General features: G+C 39.1%; 1 protein-coding gene across 2 annotated transcripts in view; it reads right to left on the reverse strand.

Moving 5' to 3' along the window:
- The window catches only part of LOC126483731 (EH domain-binding protein 1), a 220,675-nt gene that overhangs the window by 114,639 nt on the left and 80,178 nt on the right, over positions 1 to 25,858 (reverse strand). For both annotated transcript variants that reach the window (XM_050106839.1, XM_050106838.1), the window contains exons 8-10: positions 9,901 to 10,073; positions 3,275 to 3,450; positions 1,701 to 1,881 (exon numbers count right to left, since the gene is read on the reverse strand). In XM_050106839.1, coding sequence (XP_049962796.1) covers positions 1,701 to 1,881; positions 3,275 to 3,450; positions 9,901 to 10,073 — 530 coding nt within the window. The remainder of the gene's footprint in view (positions 1 to 1,700; positions 1,882 to 3,274; positions 3,451 to 9,900; positions 10,074 to 25,858) is intronic.

A 25,858-nucleotide genomic window follows, 5' to 3' on the forward strand; every position in this document is an offset into this window, starting at 1 on the left:
CAGGGGAGTGTGTGCTGATGTGGGAGGTAGAAGACAAGGTACTGGCGTAAGTAAAGCTGTTATGATGGGTCATGAGTTATGCTTGGGTAGCTCAGATGGTAGAGCACTTGCCCGTGAAAGGGAAAGGCCCAAAGTTCGAGTCTTGGTGCGGCACACAGCATTAACCTGCCAGGAACTTTCAATCAGCACACATTCTGCTGTAGAGCGAAAATTTCATGCTGGAACTATGTACCTTGCTTGTGATTATGCGCATGTGTCAAGTTTGCGAGGTATGCAAAGGCTTGCAAACACATTGCTACAGTGCCTCGCTGGGTATAAAATATTTGATAAGGCACAGAGTTGGAAGTTTGTGCTAACATGAGTATTAGCTGCAGAGCAAGGCAAGACGATATTTTATAGCACCTTCACCTTCAAAAGAAGTGTCAATGAATAGTGGTTACAATATCACAATTTGTGGAGGAACTTTGTCATCATCTAAAGATCTCTCGTAATGTTACCTGAATCAAAAGAAAGCAAATGGCTGCTTGTGTAACACCAGTGTGCCCTGTGTAAGACAATGACACTTTACACACTTGTCATGTGGCGGGATGTACCCAAGTGTGAACTCCAACAAAGAAAGAGAAATTTATTAATTATTAATCTATTCATCTAATTACAGATTTTGGATTCTTTCCTAATGATCAACCCACAGGTGAATATATCTTAGAGCTGTTTATTTTATGTCTGGCTTCCTTAAATATCAGTTGCAAATTAACCACTTAATAAAAACTACAAGAGAGAGGAGGCTGTAATAAACAGATTTCTGATGTACTGAGAAACTTAAATCTGGAATCAGGTTTTGATTGTGGTTCTTCAGAGAAAACATACAGGGATACAGTGACAACTACTTTTTTTCAACAGTTCCAATTGAGGCAGAACGTTAAATCTCTGTCACAAAAAGAAGTGGTCAGTTTCCTATGTCACAGCAGATAGTCCTTGGCCACCTCTACTCCTACCCATACTTGTCAACGGCCATATGTTTTTTGGTCAAAAGCTCACTAAAGTGCACTGATTCTGAGGCTATTAAGACCTGAAACTCAGCCATCCTCAGCAACAATCTATTGCTTGCATCCAGACTGATTACTACTGCGAGACAATATCCATGCAAACATGCTTAGCTCTTGGCATGTGCCACCTTCAGTTTTTAACAGTTTGCCTATTTATTAATTTGAGTACACTGTTGGAAGGTCACTCACATACAACTGTCACCATTTTTACTTGGCGAAAGTGGTTTAAATGCATCTTGACTGAATATTGGCAGCCCTATCCAGTCTCCTAAGTAATCAGAGACCCCTGCAAGCCAATGCTTTCCACAGTTGGAACTGAGCAAGAAGTTGATTTCAATCCCAGTGAAATGTTAATTCTGTTTACCCTGGTGCAAGCTCTTCTGAAACTGCTGTCTGAAGATGACCCTAACTGTGAGAGGGTAAATGAATTGACACTTGTTAGAACTGTGCAGTAGCTGGACACCAAAACGGAAATACTGAATGCGGAGCTGCCAACACTGTGCATGTGACACACACACACACACACACACACACACACACACAAAAGTGCCTACACTAGTGCATGCATCACCATCAGTTACGATAAATTTCAACGGCACATCAGTTGCAGGAAATTCACCTCTGATGATGCGAATGACAATCCAACATTCTCACCTCCTGTACGAAGACCTGTTCTGCTGATTTCGCTCTGCTGTTTCCCGTTTGCGGAGATTCATAATTTCTTGGCCAAACAGCTGGACTGTGACATCCGTGTCAGTATCCGTATTGAAACGACCAACCATGTATGAAGATTCATCAGTTGTTTTCCCAATTTGCTGCACTTCCAGTTCATGGCCTTGTTTGCAGGAGAGTTACAATGAAAATAATACATATACTCTGTACCATCTCTGAGCACACCAATCAAACTTAATGACTAGTAATTTAACAAATTTCACACTGCAGCAAATATATTTAGAAATTTTGTATTATTCTCCACTTTCATGCTCTTGTTATAAAACAAAGTTAATTAGTAGAAAATCAAACAATATAAAATCCAGGATGGAATAACAAAAACATTATCAAAAGTATAGATTATTGCTCACCATATAGAGGAGACAGTGAGCTGCAGAAAGGCACAACAAAAAGGTTGCTATACATCTGAGTTTTCAGCCAAAAGGACTTCTTCTAAAGTGGAAAACACATACATTTCACCCACGCGTAATATACAAACACACATGACCAAGCAGGGTTTGAGGTCAAGGAATTCTCAAATGTTAATAGGGGGGGGGGGGGGGGGGGGGGGGGATGATCTGGGGGCAGTGGGGGTGGATCACTGTTTGGTGGAGGTCAGGCAGGGTCCAACATTGGCTTTGGGTTCAGTCTGATTGGTGGGTTTGGAGGTGATAAAGTGTTTCCACTGTAGGAACTGGAAGGAGAAGAGAAGGTATTCAACAAGTCCAGCATTATTGAATTCAGGAGTGGGGGCAAAATGTAAGGCCTTTGGAAAGGCCTGATATTTTTGTGGGAATAAGGTTTTGGATGAAACATTGACAACTGTGTCAGGTTTGTTGAGGTTCTGGATTATGTATGAGGATGTATAAGCATGGAATGGCAGAATCTGAACAGATAAAAGTCATCTTGGAAGGAGGGTTTGCAGTTGGAGGTGGGTAATTTGCTGGTCAGGGCATTTGTGGAGACTCGATTAACTATACAACAATGGAGGAACAGTATACGGGACTGTGTTCTAACTAGGCATAGGAAACTTTTCTTTATTGGTGCAAAAGGAAGGAGCAATGAATCATGGGCAAGGATAAAAAATGTGTAAAAATATATAAACGACTATCGGGAAAAAACGAAAAACTCTCTGCTCCAGCCTCCTCCTCACCCCCACCACCCACAGACTACTTTTCTGTTAGGCACAGTTGCTGTACAAGGTTTGGCCTCAGCAGCCAGAGACAGGTTTGTGTGTGTGTGTGTGTGTGTGTGTGTTTATACTTAAGAAGGAGGCCTTTTGGCTGAAAGCTCAAATGTACAGCTGCCTTTTTGTTGTGCCCATCAGCATCTCAACATCTCCTCTAAATGGTGAGTATCAATCTACCCATTTAATGATATTAAAGTAGGTAGTTGGGTATATCAAACACATTTCTCAATATTACTAACAAAATTTCCAATACAAATTTAATAAAAAGTAAACATAATGTAAAGAACTCAACAGACAACAATCACAACTCATTATAGCACTAATGTACCTGTGAAATGGGCCCTCAACTGATATAAATATGTCATTACTGCCAACTTGTCTGGCACTGTTAACAAATCCATGTCTCCTGGTTCAATCACCTTTGGTATTCCCAGGGCTTCACCAGCCTCAAATGCTTTCTTACAATTTCCTTTCACATCATGAGTGGAGAGTGAATCAAATTCTCTGCAAAAAAGAAAAAATTATCAGCAAAATTATTATTCACATATATTTATACTTCTGCTCCAACAGAGACACAACCTACATAGCTATCTCTGTGTACTATACATGGGAGATTTTGTTTACTTTAGTAACCTGAATACTTCGTGAGTCATATTCATTTAACTATGACATGTAATTGGAAAGGTGGTTTCTGAACGCAAAAATATTCACACAACTGTTATACTTTTGTTAATCTAAATTTCAATGTAATAATCAAGTATAGTTTGAAATTTCTCTGTAGAATAATAGTAGTTATCAAGCAAAAACGATTTCAATTTGTGTTTAGAACTATTTTTAATATCTATTAGCGCCTTCAATTCAAGAGGAGGTGGTCAAAAATTTTATAGTTGCATACTTTGCTAGCTTATGTGCAAAAGTAAACTTAAGTTGATAGCAGTGGTGCCCATTATTAACTCACTCAATATGTTTATGAATACTACTTCATATTCTAATCCATCCTTAACAACAAATTTCATTAACAGTTCAAAGTACTGTTGGTTGACTGCTAGTTTTCCTACAAAGGTTTCAAGGATGTCCCCTCTCACTATTTTCATTTCATGATCAAGATTTTGAAAAAAGCAGTTTCACCAGCAAAACCTACTACATTTCCAACTTTTGGGAGACCAAAATAAGTGTTACTCATTGTCATTGTTGCTGAGGTCTTCAGTCCTGAGACTGGTTTGATGCAGCTCTCCATGCTGCTCTATCTTGTGTAAGCTTCATCTCCCAGTACCTAATGCAACCTACATCCTTCTGAATCTGCTTAGTGTATTCATCTCTTGGTCTCCCTCTACGATTTTTACCCTCCGTACTTCCCTCCAATACTAAAATGGTGATCCCTCGATGCCTCAGAACATGTCCTACCAACCGATACCTTCTTCTAGTCAAGTTGTGCCACAAATTTCTCTTCTTCCCAATTCTATTCAGTAACTCCTCATTAGTTATGTGATCTATCCATGTCATTTTCAGCATTCTTCTGTAGCACCACATTTCAAAAGTTTCTATTCTCTTCTTGTCCAAACTATTTATCGTCCATGTTTCACTTCCATACATGGCTACACTCCATACAAATACTTTCAGAAATGACTTCCTGACACTTGAATCTATACTCGATGTTAACAAATTTCTCTTCTTCAGAAACGCTTTCCTTGCCATTGCCAGTCTACATTTTATATCCTCTCTACTTCGACCATCATCAGTTATTTTGCTCCTCAAATAGCAAAACTCCTTTACTACTTTAAGTGTCTCATTTCCTAATCTAATTCCCTCAGCATCACCCGACTTAATTCGACTACATTCCATTAACCTCATTTTGCTTTCGTTTATGTTAATCTTATATCCTCCTATCAAGACATCGTCCATTTTGTTCAACTGCTCTTCCAGGTTCTTTTTGTCTCCGACAGAATTACAATGTCACTGGCAAACCTAGAAGTTTTTATTACTTCTCCATGGGTTTTAATTCCTGCTCCGAATTTTTCTTTTGTTTCCTTTACTGTTTGCTCAATATACAGATTGAATAACATCGGGGAGAGGCTACAACCCTGTCTCACTCCCTTCCCAACTGCTGCTTCCCTTTCATGCCCCTCGAGTCTTATAACTGCCATCTGGTTTCTGTAAAAATTGTAAATAGCCTTCCTCTCCCTGTATTTTACCCCTGCCACCTTCAGAATTTGAAAGAGTATTCCAGTCAACATTGTCAAAAGCTTTCTCTAAGTCTACAAATGCTAGAAACGTAGGTTTGCCTTTCCTTAATCTATTTTCTAAGATAAGTCGTAGGGTCAGTATTGCCTCACACGTTCCAACATTTCTACAGAATGCAAACTTATCTTCCCCGAGGTTGGCTTCTACCAGTTTTTCCATTTGTCTGTAAAGAATTCGCATTAGTATTTTGCAGCTTTGACTTACTAAACTGATAGTTCGGTAATTTTCACATCTGTCAACACCTGCTTTCTTTGGGATTGGAATTATTATATTATTCTTGAAGTCTGAGGGTATTTCGTCTGTCTCATACATCTTGCTCACCAGATGGTAGAGTATTGTCAGGGCTGGCTCTTCCAAGGCTGTCAGCAGTTCTAATGGAATGTTGTCTACTCCTGGGGCCTTGTTTTGACTTAGGTCTTTTGGTGCTCTGTCAAACTCTTTACGCAGTATCGCACCTCCCATTTCATCTTCACCTACATCCACTTCCCTTCGCGTAACATTGTCCTCAAATACATTGCCCTTGTATAGACCCTCAATATACTCCTTCCACCTTTCTGCTTTCCCTTCTTTGCTTAGAAGTGGGCTTCCATCTGAGCTTTTGATATTCATACAAGTGGTTCTCTTTTCTCCAAAGGTCTCTTTAATTGTTCTGTAGGCGATAACTATCTTACCCCTAGTGAGATATCTCTCTACATCCTTACATTTCTCCTCTAGCCATCCCTGTTTAGCCATTTTACATTTCCTGTCGATCTCATTTTTGAGACGTTTGTAATCCTTTTTGCCTGCTTCATTTACGGCATTTTTATATTTTCTTCTTTCATCAATTAAATTCAATATATCTTCTGTTACCCAAGGATTTCTACAACCCCTCATCTTTTTACCTACTTGATCCTCTGCTGCCTTCACTATTTCATCCCTCAAAGCTAACCATTCTTGTTCTACTGTATTTCTTTCCCCCATTCCTGTCAATTGTACCCTAACGCTCTCCCTGAAACTCTTTACAACCTCTGGATCTCACTTTTTTGCAGTTTCTTCAGTTTTAGTCTACAGTTCATAAGCAATAGATTGTGGTCAGAGTCCACAGTTTTACTGTATGGTTAAATGATGATGGCGTCCTCTTGGGTAAAATATTCCAGAAGTAAAATAATCCCCCATTCAGATCTCCGGGCGGGGACTACTCAGAAGGACGTCGTTATCAGGAGAAAGAAAACTGGCGTTCTACGGATCGGAGCGTGGAATGTCAGATCCCTTAATCGGGCAGGCAGGTTAGAAAATTTAAAAAGGGAAATGGATAGGTTAAAGTTAGATATAGTGGGAATTAGTGAAGTTCGGTGGCAGGAGGAACAAGACTTCTGGTCAGGTGACTACAGGGTTATAAATACAAAATCAAATAGAGGTAATGCAGGAGTAGGTTTAATAATGAATAAAAAAATTGGAATGCGGGTAAGCTACTACAAACAGCATAGTGAACACATTATTGTGGCCAAGATAGACACGAAGCCCACGTCTACTACAGTAGTACAAGTTTATATGCCAACTAGCTCTGCAGTGAAGAAATTGATGAAACGTATGAGGAGATAAAAGAAATTATTCAGGTAGTGAAGGGAGACGAAAATTTAATAGTCATGGGTGACTGGAATTCGAGAGTAGGAAAAGGGAGAGAAGGGAACAGTGGGTGAATATGGATTGGGGGTAAGAAATGAAAGAGGAAGCCACCTGGTAGAATTTTGCACAGAGCATAACTTAATCATAGCTAAAACTTGGTTCAGGAATCACGAAAGAAGGTTGTATACATGGAAGAATCCTGGAGATACCAGAAGGTATCAGATAGATTATATAATGGTAAGAGAGAGATTTAGGAACCTGGTTTTAAATTGTAAGACATTTCCAGGGGCAGATGTGGACACTGACCACAATCTATTGGTTATGAACTGTAGATTAAAACTGAAGAAACTGCAAAAAGGTGGGAATTTAAGGAGATGGGATCTGGATACACTGACTAAACCAGAGGTTGTACAGAGTTTCAGGGAGAGCATAAGGGAACAATTGACAGGAATGGGGGAAAGAAATACAGTAGAAGAAGAATGGGTAGTTCTGAGGGATGAAGTAGTGAAGGCAGCAGAGGCTCAAGTAGGTAAAAAGACGAGGGGTAGTAGAAATCCTTGGGTGACAGAAGAAATACTGAATTTAATTGATGAAAGGAGAAAATATAAAAATGCAGTAAATGAAGCAGGCAAAAGGAATACAAATGTCTCAAAAAAGAGATCGACAGGAAGTTCAGAATGGCTAAGCAGGGATGGCTAGAGGACAAATGTTAGGATGTAGAGGCTTACCTCACTAGGGGTAAGACAGGTACTGCCTACAGGAAAATTAAAGAGACCTTTGGAGAAAAGAGAGCCACTTGTATGAATATCAAGAGCTCAGATGGAAACCCAGTTTTAAGCAAAGAAGGGAAAGCAGAAAGGTGGAAGGAGTATATAGAGGGTCTATACAAGGGCGATGTACTTGAGGACAATATTATAGCAATGGAAGAGGATGTAGATGAAGATGAAATGGAAGATACGATACTGTGTGAAGAGTTTGACAGAGCACTGAAAGACCTGAGTCGAAACAAGGCCCCAGGAGTAGACAACATTCCATTAGAACTACTGACGGCCTTGGGAGAGCCAGTCCTGACAAAACTCTACCATCTGGTGAGCAAGATGTATGAGGCAGGCGAAATACCCTCAGACTTCAAGAAGAATATAATAATTCCGATCCCAAAGAAAAAAGGTGTTGCCAGATGTGGAAATTACTGAGCTATCAGTTTAATAAGTCACAGCTGCAAAATACTAACGCGAATTCTTTACAGACGAATGGAAAAACTGGTAGAAGCTGACCTCGGGGAAGATCAGTTTGGATTCCGTAGAATTGCTGGAACACGTGAGGCAATACTGACCTTACGACTTATCTTAGAAGAAAGATTAAGGAAAGGCAAACCTAAGTTTCTAGCATTTGTAGACTTAGAGAAAGCTTTTGGCAATGTTGACTGGAATACTCTCTTTCAAATTGTAAAGGTGGCAGGGGTAAAATACAGGGAGCGAAAGGTTATTTACAATTTGTACAGAAACCAGATGGCAGTTATAAGAGTCGAGGGGCACGAAAGGGAAGCAGTGGTTGGGAAGGAAGTGAGACAGGGTTGTAGCCTCTCCCCGATGTTATTCAATATGTATATTGAGCAAGCAGTGAAGGAAACAAAAGAAAAATTCGGAGTAGGTATTAAAATCCATGGAGAAGAAATAAAAACTTTGAGGTTTGCCGATGACATTGTAATTCTGTCAGAGACAGCAAAGGACTTGGAAGAGCAGTTGAACGGGATGGACAGTGTCTTGAAAGGAGGATATAAGATGAACATCAACAGAAGCAAAACGAGGATAATGGAATGTTGTCGAATTAAGTCGGGTGATGCTGAGGGAATTAGGTTAGGAAATGAGACACTTAAAGTAGTAAAGGAGTTTTGCTATTTGGGGAGCAAAATAACTAATGATGGTCGAAGCAGAGAGGATATAAAATAAAGACTGGCAATGGCAAGGAAAGTGTTTCTGAAGAAGAGAAATTTGTTAACATCGAGTATAGATTCAAGTGTCAGGAAGTCATTTCTGAAAGTATTTGTATGGAGTGTAGCCATGTATGGAAGTGAAACATGGAAGATAAATAGTTTGGACAAGAAGAGAATAGAAGCTTTCGAAATGTGATGCTACAGAAGAATGCTTAAGATTAGATGGGTAGATCACATAACTAGTGAGGAGGTATTGAATAGGATTGGGGAGAAGAGGAGTCTGTGGCACAACTTGACTAGAAGAAGGGATCAGTTGGTAGAACATGTTCTGAGGCATCAGGGGATCACAAATTTAGCATTGCAGGGCAGTGTGGAGGGTAAAAATCGTAGAGGGAGACCAAGAGATGTATACACTAAGCAGATTCAGAAGGATGTAGGTTGTAGTAAGTACTGGGAGATGAAGAAGCTTGCACAGGATAGAGTAGCAGGGAGAGCTGCATCAAACCAGTCTCAGGACTGAAGACCACAACAACAACAACATCTGCCTTGATAAACAATGATAATCACGTGGTTCCTCAAACCCATTTCTTCTTTATCTCCTGATAATGAAGCTTCATCAAAAAATACACCAAATATATATGTATTTGTTTCAGTCTTGTTGAACCTGTATAATAACTTTCACCAATTCACAAAATGCATAATGAACTGCATCTTGAATCTAACTCAAGTGAATGACAAACACAAACTTCGTACTGTGCCAAGACAAAGATACTCCTCACAGTCAGCCATCTAACTAAGCCATCGGTATTACTCACTCACATGCTTCCTACCATGGCAGGAAGTAAGCAGCACAAGGTTCAAGCTTTGAGTATCTCACTGGACCACAATCTAGATGACAGCTGAAAATTCATTTATTAGGAGAGACCAATGTATGTGGTGTTAAGATAGCCCAGCATGTAGTTTTAACCCATCACTGAACTTTACCTTATAACATTTTTAAATAGCTAGCTAAAGTGAGTGGGAATATTTCAGTCAAATCGTAAAAATATAATTTCATAATATTAAGAGACAAAGAACTTAAGTGAAATTACATGGGATCCCAAAAGAGTGCTTGATAGTCATTCATTCACCATATATATAAAATTAAACAAAAAATTACAATAATCTGGACTAACATAAGATCTGGACGGAAATGATGTATAACAGCACAGAAGGCCATGCCATTCCTCCAAGATGTTGTTAGATTGGTCACTTTCACTCCAGGATAATCTTGGGTTACCTCTTTGCACCATTCCAATAGGTCTTGGCCTGGAGTGGTTTCTGCAAGTTTTGGAGATTTTCGTTCACCCTGGGAAAAAAAAGGCTCTTGTGAATGTTTGGCACTAATACATGAACACCAGAAAAAAGAAAATCACACTGATGTGCCAGAAAAAAATAACAAGCAATTTTTAAAATACATAGCTGAACTCTCAAATAATAAAAGAAGGAAGTTGGAAGGTATGGAGATGAACAAGGACAGAGCTAATGGGTATTTAGGCTGAGAAGAAAGAGTAGAAAACAGCGACTACTCACTGAAATTAATCCATTGATGATAAAATAATTGTTCTTCATTTATTTACACAATATACAGCACTTGACAAACAATAAAATACAACTACTGGATATTGGATGTTGTCAGTGTAGGTATTGTCCCTATGGCCATTACTCTGACTGTTAGTTTCGTGGACGTCATGTAAAACAAAACTTGAGAGTCAATTATTAGGCTGGAAGTAACAAACAAAGCTTATAGTTTAAGATACCACCAATGACAGGTTGCATGTGTTCTCTGTCATGTTTCTCTATTCACATAATACAAATAACACACATTTATTACAGATGGGGCTGAAGTATATCATACTTGATGGTGTCAGATCAAAGGGCAGTCTTTACAACATGATTGTCACATATTAAGACTTATGAAACAATGTAACATGATAAGGAGTGTAATAAGATCAATAAGATCTAACAAATATATGATGGAGGCTGTGTAAATAACAGAAGATTGTTATCACAAGGATGTGAAAAGTGATGTATGTAGTTGCAATTTCTTCCCAGCATAGCATGGAAGCTGACTAACAGAACAAAATACAGAACCTGATACTTCGGAAAAATGACAATTTTTCAGTTATAATGATCAGTCCTTTTTCATGCAATAATGTCTCTTTCTTATAAGAATGTAGACATACAGCAATATGGGACTGAGGGGGATTGGGTGGGGGGTGGGGATTTTAAGCAGGTTGCCCACCATAGATTCATAGGTGGCTGAAGCATTACACAGTCCAAATGGCATAACTTTAAAGTCAGAGACTGTCAAGAGTTATGAAAATCTTTTCCTTGTCAACATCAACCTCATTTTGGCAGTAGTCTGTCTTCATGTCCATAGTTGAGAAATACTTTGCTCTTTTCAAGCGGTGTAGGATGTCAACACCAGACAGTGGATAAGCATCTTTCCCTGTAATTTTATTCAGTCTTTGGAAGTCGACACAGAAGCACCATGTGCTGTCCTTCACAAAGGCCACAGGAGAGCATTAAGGACTTTCTGAAGGTTCAATGTTATTAACTTGCGGCACCTTCTCCACTTCCTCCTGGGTTACCTGCTGTGCTGCTGGTGACACCCTATACACAAGTCATGGCTAATTGGTGAATGATCCCTAGTTTTGATACCGTGTTTGGCATGAGCTGCTTGGTCTCTCTCTTCTCCCCTCCTGATTAGGAGGCACCTGAAAATTGTTGCAGAACAGCTATCACTCACCTACACTGTTCATCTGTTAGTCCAGACCATATCGGCAATTCAATAGTGGCTTCCTCTCCTGCACTGCCTTTAGTGGTAATGGAGCACAATACTTCGTTGGTTAACACTAAGCTGCCTTTCCTGAACTTGTTTGCTGTCCCAAAGCACTTACCTTTATGAATGAGTTGGGGTTGCTCATGGCTATCATCCTTAGTTCTCCTTTACTGACGCCAATGCTTATGATTATCGCTGGCATGTAGGTTTCTTTGGTAAGCCTAGCAGCCGTTTGAAATCTACAAGAGCTTCACATATACTGAAGTAGAAAGGTCTGAAATATTTAGTGAGGCATGGATGGTATATTGGAAAGACAGATTAGATGCCACAGGAGGAGCATTGTTCATTGCAGTTGACAAAAATATTGTTTGTACTGAGGCCTGACTGAAAAGTTATCCGGACACATGTAACAAGTCTAGGTGAATTCAAGTCAATATTAGGGTGTTTTAACCGGCCACCTGATCCGGTCATCACAGTTTTATAATCGCACAAAGAAAATCTATGCACAGCAGTGTAGAAACAGGAAGATCATGCAATATCAATTGGAAATGACTAACTTACCAAGTATAGGATGAAATGTTTATGGACTCATTTCAAAAGACACAAATAGACAGTCTTGTTAAGTATTTTTGAACACTTTTCCAAAAATTGTCTTGAGCAATCAGTTAGACAGCCCACATGCAACAGGAATATTTTAGACCCTATAGCTTCAAACAAGCCTGACCTTATTGACAGTGTCAGTATAAAGACAGGGTTAGTGATCATGATATAACGACAATGGTTACTAAAGTTAATAAATCCACTACAAATGTCAGGAGAGTATTTTGCTAGAAACAGCAGATAAGTAGTTGTTAACATCCTACTCCAAAAATAAAGAGACTTCACTTACTTCCCATATGACAAGCAGAGATGAATTACAGGCAAAGTTTAAATGGACTGTACATTGTGCCCTGGAGAAGGATGTGCCAAGTAAGTGGACTAAAGATGGAAAAGACCTACCACATGGTTTAGTCACAAAATACAGAAAATGCTGAGGAAGCACACTCACTTGCAATATCAACTGAAAACAGAACGTATAAATCATGAAGAGCAAAAATTAGCAGAAATATGTATGTCTGTAAAAAGATTGAAGTATAAGGCACACAAAAACTATCACAATCAAAACTTAGCAAAAGAACAAGTTTGTTTGTGTGTTCATCCTCTGCAGTAAGCATATAAATACTTGTTTTGTAAATAAAACTGCCTTTTTCCTGCTGATAGTTGCTTTATTTATCCCATACACGTTTCACCTTCTCCTGTTCTAAGGCATCATCAGTGGGATCTATAACGATACAGTTTTGTTAGTTCTAGATTATTAAATAGTTCACTTCGCAATTTTTTTGTAAAAAAGAAGCAGTTACTTACGATTTGCTGATCTGCATTTCCTCACTTCTGGTCTGGAGGTCACACTACCACTTTTATCACTGCCATCTAATCACATCTTTGTGTTCTCGACTTCCACACACTGTTCACCATGTTTCTCGCTCTTTTTTGTGGGGTGGACTATTGTTCCTTTGTCACTCGATACAACTATTTCATCATACACTGTTTTTCACAATGTAAATATTGCGACTCCAGTATGTTTTTCATCTCCTTTGGTATGTTTACTATTTGTTGCCAACCCAACGAAGTGGGTTTAAGGGGCGGGGGCTTACTAGCTGTTAGAAAGTGGTTGAAAAGTTGAGGGGTTCATGGATGAGTGAGTGTAAAGATGTTGGGTTCTATTATTATTGTATTGGACAGTATTATTATATTAATACTTTCTGTCAACGTTATTCTATTATTTTATCTATTAGCGTAAATAATGAATTGCTTGGCATGTGTACTTGGTCATTCAACAGTATTTTCCCGTCTGCTTTGGTTTTCTGTATGTGGTAATTAAAAATCAAATAAAAGCAGAAAGCTCCGAACCACAGACAACAACACAACAGAACCAAACACAAACACGAAGTCTCATAACAACTACACAGGATAATCAGAAAAAGATGAAAGAAAACACATGCTGGTACACATTGACATACAAACACAAACTCACCCATAAAATCACCAACATTTTAAAAAGATAGGGAATAAACATAGCATACACAACAGACAATTCTATACAAAAAATACATCTACATCTACATGATTACTCTGCAATTCACATTTAAGTGCTTGGCAGAGGGTTCATCAAACCACAATCATACTATCTCCCTACCATTCCACTCCCGAACAGCGCGCGGGAAAAACGAACACCTAAACCTTTCTGTTCGAGCTCTGATTTCTCTTATTTTATTTTGATGATCATTCCTACCTATGTAGGTTGGGCTCAACAAAATATTTTCGCTTTCGGAAGAGAAAATTGGTGACTGAAATTTCGTAAATAGATCTTGCCGCAACGAAAATGACTTCCATCCCAACTCGCGCATCATATCTGCCACACACTCTCCCCTTTTACGTGATAATACAAAACGAGCTGCTCTTTTTTGCACCGTTTCGATGTCCTCCATCAATCCAACCTGGTAAGGATCCCACACCGTGCAGCAATATTCTAACAGAGGACGAACGAGTGTAGTGTAAGCTGTCTCTTTAGTGGACTTGTTGCATCTTCTAACTGTCCTGCCAATGAAACGCAACCTTTGGCTCGCCTTCCACACAATATTATCTATGTGGTCTTTCCAACTGAGGTTGTTCGTAATTTTAACACCCAGGTACTTAGTTGAATTGACAGCCTTGAGAATTGTACTATTTATCGAGTAATCGAATTCCAACGGATTTCTTTTGGAACTCATGTGGATCACCTCACACTTTTCGTTATTTAGCGTCAACTGCCATCTGCCACACCATACAGCAGTCTTTTCTAAATCACTTTGCAACTGATACTGGTCTTCGGGTGACCTTACTAGACGGTAAATTACAGCGTCATCTGCGAACAATCTAAGAGAACTGCTCAGATTGTCACCCAGGTCATTTACATAGATCAGGAACAGCAGAGGTCCCAGGACGCTTCCCTGGTGAACACCTGATATCACTTCATTTTTACTCAATGATTTTCCGTCTATTACTTACGAACTGCGACCTTCCTGACAGGAAATCACGAATCCAATCACACAACCGAGACAATACCCCATAGGCTCGCAGCTTGATTATAAGTCGCTTGTGAGGAACAGTGTCAAAATCGAGAAATATGGAATCAACTTGAGATCCCCTGTCGATAGCGGCCATTACTTCGTGTGAATAAAGAGCTAGCTGCGTTGCACAAGAACGATGTTTTCTGAAACCATGCTGATTACGTATCAATAGATCGTTCCCTTCCAGGTGATTCATAATGTTTGAATACAATATATGCTTCAAAACCCAACTGCAAACCGACGACAAAACTGACAAAAAACAGAGACATAAACCAGAAAGCAGGTATATATCAGCTACGGTGTAACACTTGTGAAGGCACATACATAGGGCAAACAGGAAGAACATCTGATGTCAGATACAAAGAACACAAGAGAGCCTGGAAACATGGGACAAACCACTCCCCATTTGCAGAGCACCTAAGAGAAAATGACCACAAACCAACAACTAGAGAAGATGACATGAAATAATTAGAATCAACAATAAAAACCACCTCCTAACCACGCAAGAAAATTACCACATACAGAAAACCAAAGCAGAGGGGAAAATCCTGTTGAATGGCCAAGTACTCATGCCAAGCAGTTCATTTTTTACACTAATAGATAAAATAATAGAATAAAGTTTGCAAAAAGTATTAATACAATAATACTGTCGAATATAATAATAATAGAACTCATCATCTTTGCACTCACTCACTCATGAACCCCTCCACAGAATATTGAAACAAAAAGTCAAATCAGCTGTCGCCAAAGTTTTCAACCCCTCGCTAACAGCTAGTACCCCCCCCCCCCCCCCAAAAAAAAAAAAAAAAAAAAAAAAAAAAAAAAAAAAAAAAAAAACTTGTCCTCTCTCTCTCTCTCTCTCTCTCTCTCTCTCTCTCAGACACACGGTATTAACAACATAAATAGAAGTTAGTCTCAAACATATACTTCGTTAGGTTGGCAACAAATAGGTAAACATACCAAAGAAGATGAAACACATAATGGAGTCGCAATATTTACGTTGTGAAAAACAGTGTATGACGAAATAGTTGTATTGAGTAACAAGAGAACAATAGTCCACCCCACAAAAAAAGAGCGAGAAACATGGTGAACAGTGTGTGGAAGGCGAGAACACAAAGATGTGATTTTATGGCAGTGATAAAAGTGGTAGTGTGACCTCCAGACCAGATGTGAGGAAATGCAGATCAGCAAATCGTAAGAAATTACTTTTTTTACAAAATCGTGAAGTGAACTGTTTAACAATCTAAAACTAACAAAATTGTATCGTTATAGATCCCACTGATGATGCCTTAGGACAGGAGAAGGCGAAATGAGTATGGGATAAATAAAGTAACTAGCCGGAAAAGGCAGTTTTATTTACAAAACAAGTACTTAGAAAAAGATCTTGCTGAGAATCCGATAAAATCTAGTCTTACATAAAATCACTAAGCAGGTCGAATATTTCTAACGAGTCACTCGTTGACCAGTCTTGTGTGGCAGTTGTAGAGAGCAAAAGAAAAACTGGTGTTTTAAATCTCGCATTTAAGAAATCATTCACACAAGAGGGACGTACAAACATACCATTGACCATCACACATGCTCCAATATGGAATAGATAGGAATGGGCATCCCTGGTGTACAGAAGTAACTGAAAGAGCTGAAAACAGGTAAGTCACCAGGCCTGGATGGAATCCCAATTTGGTTTTAAGAAAGTACTTTCTGCAATGGCCCCTTACTAAGCTCACATTTGCTGCCAATCTTTCACCCAGTGCCAAGTGCTACATGACTGGAAAAAAGCACAGGTGACTGCTGCATGCCAGAAGAGTAAAAGAACATACCCGTGGAATTACACACCAATATTATCATCATCAGTCTGCTGCAGAATTCTTGAACATATTCTCAATTCGAACATGAAAAATTTCCTTGAGACAGAAGAGCTTCTGTCCACAAATCAGCATGGATTTAGAAAGCATTACTCATGCAAAACTCTGCTTGCCCTTTGTTCACATGATGAATGATATCCTGAAAACCACTGGATGGAAGGCAACAGGCAAATTCCATATTCCAGGATTTCCAGAAAGCATTTGACACGGTGATCCACTGCAGTGAGTTAATGAAGGTATGAGCATATGGAGAAGGTTCACAGATGCACGAGTGGCTCTAAGACTCCTTAAGTAATAGAACCCAGTACAATGATCTCAATGCCGAGTGTTCAGCAGAGACATGGGTATCATTTGGAGTGCTCCATGGCAGTATGATAGGACCACTCTTATTCTCTATATAAATAAATTACCTAATGACAGGGTGAGCAGCAATTTGCAGCTGTTTGCTGATGATGCCGTAGTATAGGAGAAGGTATCATTGCTGCATGGCTGTAAGATACAAGACGAGTTAGATAAATTTTCTAGTTGGTGCTATTAATGGCAATTAGCTCAAAATGTAGAAAAACATAAGTTAATGCGGATGGGTAGGAAAAACAAAGCCATAATGTTTGGATACAGCATTAGTAGTGCACTGCTTGATATATGTCGTGTCAGTTAAATACCTGGGGCTTTACGCTGCGTTTTTGGGAGAAGTTTTGCCAAGTATGTTTCAGCCATAAAGGAGACTGCATACAGAACACTAGTGAAAACCATTCCTGAGTACTGTTAGAGTGTTTGAGATCCCCATCAGGTTGGGTTACAGGAAGACATTGAAGCAATTTGAGGCAAGTTGCTAGATTTGTTACTGGTAGGTTTGATAAACACATGAGTAGTACACACACACTTCACGAACTCAAGTGGGGTCCCTCAAGAGAAGATGAGGTTCTTTTTGTGGAATACCACTGAGCAAATTGGGAGAATTGGCATTTGAAGCTGATTGCAAGACAATTCTACTGCCGCCAATGCACATTTTGCATAAGGGCCATGAATATATGAGGATTTAGGGCTCATACTGAGGCATAAAACAGTTGTTTATCCCTTGCTCAATATGCGAGTGGAACAGGAAAGGAAATGGCTAGTACTGATATAAGGTACCCTCTATCACACACCATATGGTGGCTTGGGTAGTATGTATGGAGATGCAGATGTAGATCACCATTGACAACTGGGACTCATCTCATTGATGATGTGATAACAATGCCTTCAATGGCAAACAACCACCCACGGCAAGTTTGTTATGCATGCTTGTTCGGTTGGCTTCATCAATCTGGAGCTCTGATCTTGCACAGCAAGTGCTTGTGATGCCTACATGAAGTCCCGTCCAACATTAACATTATGACTATAGTCTGTCAAAATGATGAATTCGGGGGGCTGTGTTTTGTCATAGATAGTTATTCTCACAATACACGTTCCTATCAGACGGACATATTTATCATTTGAAACTTCCCGCACAATCGCTTTCATATCAAGTCAGCAGCCAGGCAAGCAGTTGGCACCTCTATATGGTGATTGGTAATGACTACAGCATGCTGGGGCACAATTTTTTTTTCCAACAGGTCGATTATAATCATCTGCAGTTGACTGGTGTTAATAAGACTCTTGTTGGGTGACATCTTGTGGCATAATAGTCATCGAACAATTATCTTCTTTCTCTGCAGTAATATACAATGTGTCTGGGGTGTCCACAATGAAAACATACCGATATGTTCATTATATCTTCTCCAAATGTCTGTCATTCTATAGGGCATCATATTAGGCAGAGGAGTTGGTTGTATCTGCCGGGTTGTCTCTTGATAGTTGCGGCATAAATATGAGTTGGCCGTGTCCTTTCTTCTCAACGAATTTCACTGGTGGTGGAGAATGGGGCTACAGATTATCTCAAATAACATACTGTCAAAGTCACAGTTTGGATTTCTAAAAGGTTCTGATATTGAGAAGGCTATCTACACTTACAGTGAAAATGTACTTAATTCATTAGACAAAAAATTGCAGGCAACTGGTATATTTTGTGATCTGTCAAAGGCATTTGACTGTGTAAATCACAATATCCTTTTAAGTAAACTAGAATATTATAGTGTAACAGGTAATGCTGCAAAATGGTTCAAATCTTATATCTCTGGCAGGAAACAAAGGGTGTTATTAGGAAAGAGACATGTATCAAGCTATCAGGCATCATCCAACTGGGAACTAATTACATGTGGGGTCCCACAAGGTTCCATTTTGGGGCCCTTACTTTTTCTTGTGTATATCAATGACCTTTCATCAGTAACATTACCAGATGCCAAGTTTGTTTTGTTTGCTGATGATACAAACATTGCAATAAATAGCAAATCAAGTGTAGTCTTAGAAAGATCAGCCAATAAAATATTTGTAGACATTAATCACTGGTTCCTAGCCAATTCTTTGTCACTAAACTTTGAAAAAACACACTACATGCAGTTCAGAACTTGTAAGGGGTGTCCCAAGAGTATATGTCTAACATATGATGACAAGAAGATAGAAGAAGTGGACGGTGTTAAATTCTTGGGGTTACAGCTTGATAATAAATTCAACTGGGAGGAGCACACCACAGAACTGCTGAAGCGTCTTAACAAATCTCTGTTTGCAATGCGAATTTTGTCAGACATAGGGGATATAAAAATGAAAAAGCTGGCATACTATGCTTACTTTCATTCCATAATGTCATATGGGATTATTTTCTGGGGTAATTCATCAAGCCAAGCTAAAGTTTTCCGGGCACAAAAACGTGCAGTAAGAATTATATGTGGTGTGAACTCAAGAACATCCTGCAGAAGCCTGTTTAGGGAACTAGGGATACTAACTACAGTTTCCCAGTATATTTATTCCTTAATGAAATTTGTCATTAAAAATATATCACTTTTTCAAACCAACAGCTCAATTCATGGAATCAATACTAGAAATAAGAATAATCTTCACAAGAATTTAAAGTCACTTAGTCTTGTACAAAAAGGTGTGCATTATTCAGGAACACACATTTTCAATAACTTGCCAGCAGCCATAAAAAGCTTAACAACCAATGAAATTCAGTTTAAGAGAAGCCTAAAGGATTTATTGGTGGCCAACTCCTTCTACTCCATTGATGAATTTCTGAGGAAAACCAACTGATTTGTATATAAGTACAACATAACTTCTGCACAATTTCAGTGCAGTAATGTGTTCACTGAAAATTTGTGTGTGTGTGTGTGTGTGTGTGTGTGTGTGTGTGTGTGTGTGTGTGTAAGTATAATCTAACTTCTGCACCATTTCAGTGCAGTAATGTGTTCATTGTAAATAAGTATTACAGTAGTTGTATTACATGTTTCTTACCTTATAAATAAATATAAAACTTTTTTATTTTAAATTCAGTGCAATAGTATTTGTAAAATGACTCTTAGTGTTCATTAAAAAATGACGATCATTCCACTTCGGACCTGTGGAATGGTACATTAGCTTATTTGTTTTAGTTTAAATATTTGTCATGTATTGTTGTTTTTCTGACATGTTCCACATCCTGGAGGACCTCCTCACTACGGATCAATTGGAATGAAAGTAAATCTAATCTAATCTAAACCTCTTCTTTGACTATTCTGTTACATATTGATGTATGAGGGTCAGCAGTTGTGGCTACCATCTCTGTGCCCTTGGTCCAACATTTGTGGCTGCCACATTGCTGTATCTTTTCTCTTATTACCTAGTTAATGAGAGAGATGAGCTCATAATCATCTTCCACAAGTGTCACATGGTACACATTCAGCAGTTGGTCATACCTCTTTCGTCTGAATCTTTCCTGTTGCATTTCCTCAATTTTCTGTGACAGCATATACCAGAACAGTGTGGTACATGTCTTCTGTGATTACTTTCATGAAACGTGAGATTTTGTCAGCTTCTGTAATATTCAGCTTCATGATTTGACATAAGACCAAAACATTCTTTATGTATTACTGAGTAGATCCCCATGGTATTTGGTACTGTTCTTCAGGTGTTCTTGCACTAAGTGTACTCACTGCTGTACATCGCCAAATGTTTTCTTTGGTTCGGCCTCAAATTTTCCCTAGTTACTAACCTTCTCTTCACTCTTCTCAAACCACTTCTAGGCTGCGCCGCAAAAGCAAAAGTACATACTTGCCGAACAACACATGATGTCATCCAACGTGTTACATTTGGCAGTTCAGTTTAAACCTTACAGCTATTTTGTCGGACCCTGACCAACTTCTCCAGAAAACACTGAAGAATGTCTGATTTATAGTTGACTTACTATTGTTTTGATATCAATCTACCTCCTGAATATATGGACCTTTGGAATGAACTACTGTTTGTATCCTGGTTTCTGCCTGTGAAGGAATTGGCTGTTAAGTTGCCTAATTGGAGCCGCAGTGAAGTAGATGTCCTGAAGCACTCGGCATCTCCACAAAACAATGTCGCACTGAAACCACAATCACGTCCAAATCTGAAGACAGGTTCACCAGTGATTTATACAGACATTGAATACTACTACTACTTCTTCTTCTTCTTCTTCTTCTTCTTCTTCTTCTTCTTAACTGTCACTTGGGCCTTGGAGACTGTACATGTTCTCTACATTCCTCTTTCAGTACTCTGTTCCTGGCTTTTGTAGTCCATTCTTCTTTATCAGGCCCATTGCCACCGCGTCCCCGTTGACGTCATCGTTCCATTTGGTTCGTGGTCTTCCTCGCTTCCTTCTGCCCCCTATGGATTCAGAGAATGACACTTTAGGTAGTCGTTCATCCTCCAGCCTAATTAGATGTCTGGCCCACATCAGTCTCCTCCTCTTCATCCTTTGACTAATATCAGCCTGCTGATACAGCTCCTTCAGTTCCTGGTTTTGAAGTATTCTCCATTCCTGTGTCTCTGGGTCTCTCTTGGGTCCAAAAATTTTCCTTTCAAAAACTAGTAATTTTTGTTCATCTGCTTTTCTGAATGTGAAGCTCTCTGACCCATGTAGAGCTACTGGCAGAATTACACTCTGATGTAGCCTAAGTTTGAAGCTTCTGGAAACAACTATACTGGATAACACATCTCGTAGGCCAAAATGAGCTTTATTCCCTGCTACTATCCTGGCTTTAATTTCAATTTCCATTTTTTCTGTTCATTGATGATGCTTCCCGAATATATGAAGGTGACTACTCTTTTAAATGTGAGAACATCAACTGTCAGTGGACTACCATTATTGGGTGCCCTGCTCATGACCATGTACTCTGTTTTCTTCTCATTAATTTCTAATCCTGCTTTCCTTGCAATGTTTCTGTAGGAACTTGAATACTCCAGAATATATTAATGTTATGGACATGAGGTATTTCAAGAACCTTCCAGAAATGATAAATACTAAACATATAACTTCTGTTGGTTGTTTCTTAATTGAGTGAGTATTGCACAACAATCCACCGCAATCGGTACTGGTCTAGTGCAACAGCCGTCTAGCTGTAGACCGGGTGAAACTTCAAAAATTAGCAGAGACATTATCCGCGTGCCAGAATAGACAGTAGTTCTAAACTGCCGTCAATCTGCGCATGCACACCAGGTAGCAATAACTCGCGCCATGTGCAGAATGGGCTACCTCAGTGCTTTCTGCTTGTTATTTTGCTTATTGTTCGGTGGCTAGTACTAACTTCAGTTTTAATGTTAGGGATTTTTTGCATTTTTTTCAGTAAGTAGGTTTACATAAATACAGAAAAAAAGACATTTTTTGTTTTTGCAGTAGACTTTCCTTTATACCAGCTATTTGTGAAAGCATTTTTTCTTTTGATTACTTCGTATTATAAAAATGAAATGGAGCAAAGAGGCGTTGAGCATCTTAAATCAGGCATGCAGCGAGAAAAGGTGTCTATATGACCCACTGTATCATAATACGGTATGCTGGCAATCGTTTCTTTTTGAGTGATATGCGTGTAACATTATATGGTGATTTTCAATTTGTATTGTAATGCCTTAGCTTACGAAAGTTCATGTTTGATTTGATTGCGTCTCTTGCTTTATTTCAGCATGTTAAAAAAGAGAAAATGGTAGTGATGGCGAGAAAGTCCATGCAGTTTCGCCCAGTGCGACAGACGATGACCGCAAAACTCTGAGTAGCACAATGCACATTGCATTCCATTTTCCAAACTTGGAAAAATAACACAAGTGCACCTTTAAGTATTGGTGCTTTGAAGTGTTGCAAATTGCAGTGGATATACCCACAACAACTTTTAAAATGGTGGGCTGAGCTATTCTGTGGCTAAAAGCCAGACTCTTAAAAGATTCCCCAGTCGCCAAGAAACAATGTTACAACCAGCCTGCAACACAACAGGGCATGTACTGTTATTTTATCAGTGATCTAAGTTGGTATGATCACAAAACATATGAACATATGATTTAATTATTACTTTTGAGAAGGTGACATAGTCTGCCTCATGACTGTGTCACATTTGCTAATTCCACCTTCTATCATAGACAGCAGCTTCTTGAAACAGGCCATGCCCATCCTCACGAAGTTCCAAAATTCTTGCAGATCTTCAGGCCTCAGTTCTTTCAATAAGCAATACAATCCCCTGCCTTTGTTCCTTCTTTACAGCCAGGGTTGAACTCAACAACATCTTGCTTTTCGTTTTTGTCGTCGTTCTGCCCTAATCCGAAGATTTACTGTCACTGCCAGGGAAAAAGCTCCAAAACCAAGTGGGTCCTCCACGTGCAAAATGTAAATATAAATATACATATGCCTGTGTAACCAAGTGTCATAATATAAAACTAACTGTTGAGTCTAATTCAGAACAGTAATAACCTACATAATAGAATAACAATTACTTAATAAATAATGATAAAAGACACTTTCTTATTAAAGAGGAACCTGGAGCTCACATAAATAATTACAATAAATGACATTCCAATATGTCACATGGTCCCCCTTGTGTTTCGCATGGTAGAACAAACGCTTTACAAGAGATCAGACGGTTCTATTTCTGTTTCATACGTTATTACCATCTACTGCGCATGTGTGCCAGGTATATCTCATGTGAGTGCTGTGATAGGTTTATATGAACCAGCCTGTAGTTACAGATATGCATGCTTGGGGTGCTGTGCTTGGGGTGATGGTGCATAGTTATACGGTTTACATGCATCATTGCCTTTGGCAACTCACAGCACGCCAGCCAACAATGCTAACCACTACACCACACTGCATGCGCTATAGCTCACAGCAATATGCTCAAATCATTAACAAATATTGCTGCTTTAGATACACAAAATGAGCTACTAACAATGTTAATGGATAAATCAAGAACAGTAGTAGTCCAAGTACTAGTTTTAAAGTGTCATGTTTTGAGTCCCCATTTCAAAGAGTCTATTAACACTGCACTCCTCACCACATAACCACTGCTGAAAATCAATTATAGGAGGGTGTGCTGAAAAGTAATGCCTCCAAATTGTTAGTGTGTTCTCTTGGTTGAGGTATTACAGGTCATGCATATTATTCTGTCCACTTTCCCACTTCAAAAACGCAAGCTGCAACCCTCTGCCACTAGTGGACTACAAATTATAGTAGGTAACATGGAAGTAATGTAACTATGTTGGTCTGTCAGGAACAGGGAGCTGTAATCAAGTTTCAAATTCAAAGAGTTCGTCCACATATGGAGCACCCTCTCTTTCAGTAGTATAATGTCAGACCGCACATGAGTGCTGCGGCATCTGCATTTCTGTCTCATTAGACAATGAAGGATGAAAAAATATTTGTCTGTTTATTTCCAAATGTGTGACAATTTCCGAGTGTGCCTTAAGCAGAAACCTAAGAGGACAACTCGCATTTCTGCGAGTAAAATGAGCAGCAATAAAATTCATTCTGTTCCTTGTCACAAATCCTTCACTGTTTATTTCTGAACATGTGGTGATTTCCTAGTGTGTTGTCAGGCAGGGACCTAAGAGGACAGCTTAAATTGCTGGAAGTGAAACAATGAGCAATAAAATTCATATTTTTCCTTGTCACAAATATTTCGCACATTGCACAACCACATAACATATTTACTCAAAGAGTTCTCGCTACAAACGAGATTCTCCTGTCACCAATGCATCCATAAACATCAACTTCATGCTATAGCGATCGACAAATCGATAGCCTCATTCCTGGTTGCCTTCACAGTGCCACCACGTCATGATTAAGTCAGTTCCTGCAAAAAGTAGTGTGAAACGTACTCAATCCATCATCATTGCATGGTGAAGCTAAACACTGGAAGTTGTGATGGCAATGCTGATCGAGGGTATTCATTATTTCTTCTCTCACATATCCCCCACCCTCCACAATGGCCCTTAACTCCACCACTACCCATGGTGATGTGGCTAGGGCCTCTCGTCGGGTAGACTGTTCGCCGGGTGTGAGTCTTTCAATTTGATGCCTCTTCGGTGACTTGTGCGTGCTACCCATGGTACGAACTGTGGGTCTTTTGTGCCACTTATAACTTATCCAGTCACATCAAATGTCAAAAGGAAGAAAACAGGATGAAGTGAAGAGAGGGGTCATGTAGGAACACAGAATTGAATAAATCTTACTATCAAGAAATGTAAAATTAGGGAATGTTTAGTATAGATCTTATGGGTTTTTCACAGGGGCCACGAATTTATGGCGTAGAATTGCGAAAAATGTAAAATCGGAGAATGCAAAATCGAAATTTCACTGTAACATAGTAACACAGAGTTCAGTGCGGAAATTTGTTGTTTCCTTGCAATTGACAAGCAGTTTATGTTCTATTGTGCGAGTAAACTGCTGCCATCATTGTCATAAATCTTTTAGTATTCCAGCAGAAAATTTATAATCTTTACCACCAGTGGTCTTCACACACACAGAAAAGTCTAGAAAAATGTAACCTTTAAGTAAGTGCCATGATTAATGATATGAAGAGGTTAGTATTAGTTGTGACAGCTTATTAGTATACTTTACATAAGTGAAGTAGCCTGCAATGATTGCATCAACATGTTAATGTGTGAGGGACATTTAATAAGTGATGCAACATTTTTTTCCTCAGCCAATTTCAGTTGAAAAAAATGAGAAAATTGTTGTGGGACATCGTGAAATATCCCCGCTTCAGCACCTATAGTTTCATTCCTGCTTCAGCACCTATAGTTTCATGAAGTTTCGATAGGTGGCAGCACTCTACATAACTGTCAAAAATGACGTCTGAAGTGGCAGCACTCTACATAACTGTCAAAATGACGTCTGTAATGGGGGTACGTTCCAAACAAAGAGCCGACATCGAGTTTCTTTCGAAGAAAACCAGATAAT

Source organism: Schistocerca serialis, chromosome 6 (genome assembly GCF_023864345.2).
Source record: "Schistocerca serialis cubense isolate TAMUIC-IGC-003099 chromosome 6, iqSchSeri2.2, whole genome shotgun sequence".
Taxonomy (NCBI): Eukaryota; Metazoa; Arthropoda; class Insecta; order Orthoptera; family Acrididae; genus Schistocerca; species Schistocerca serialis.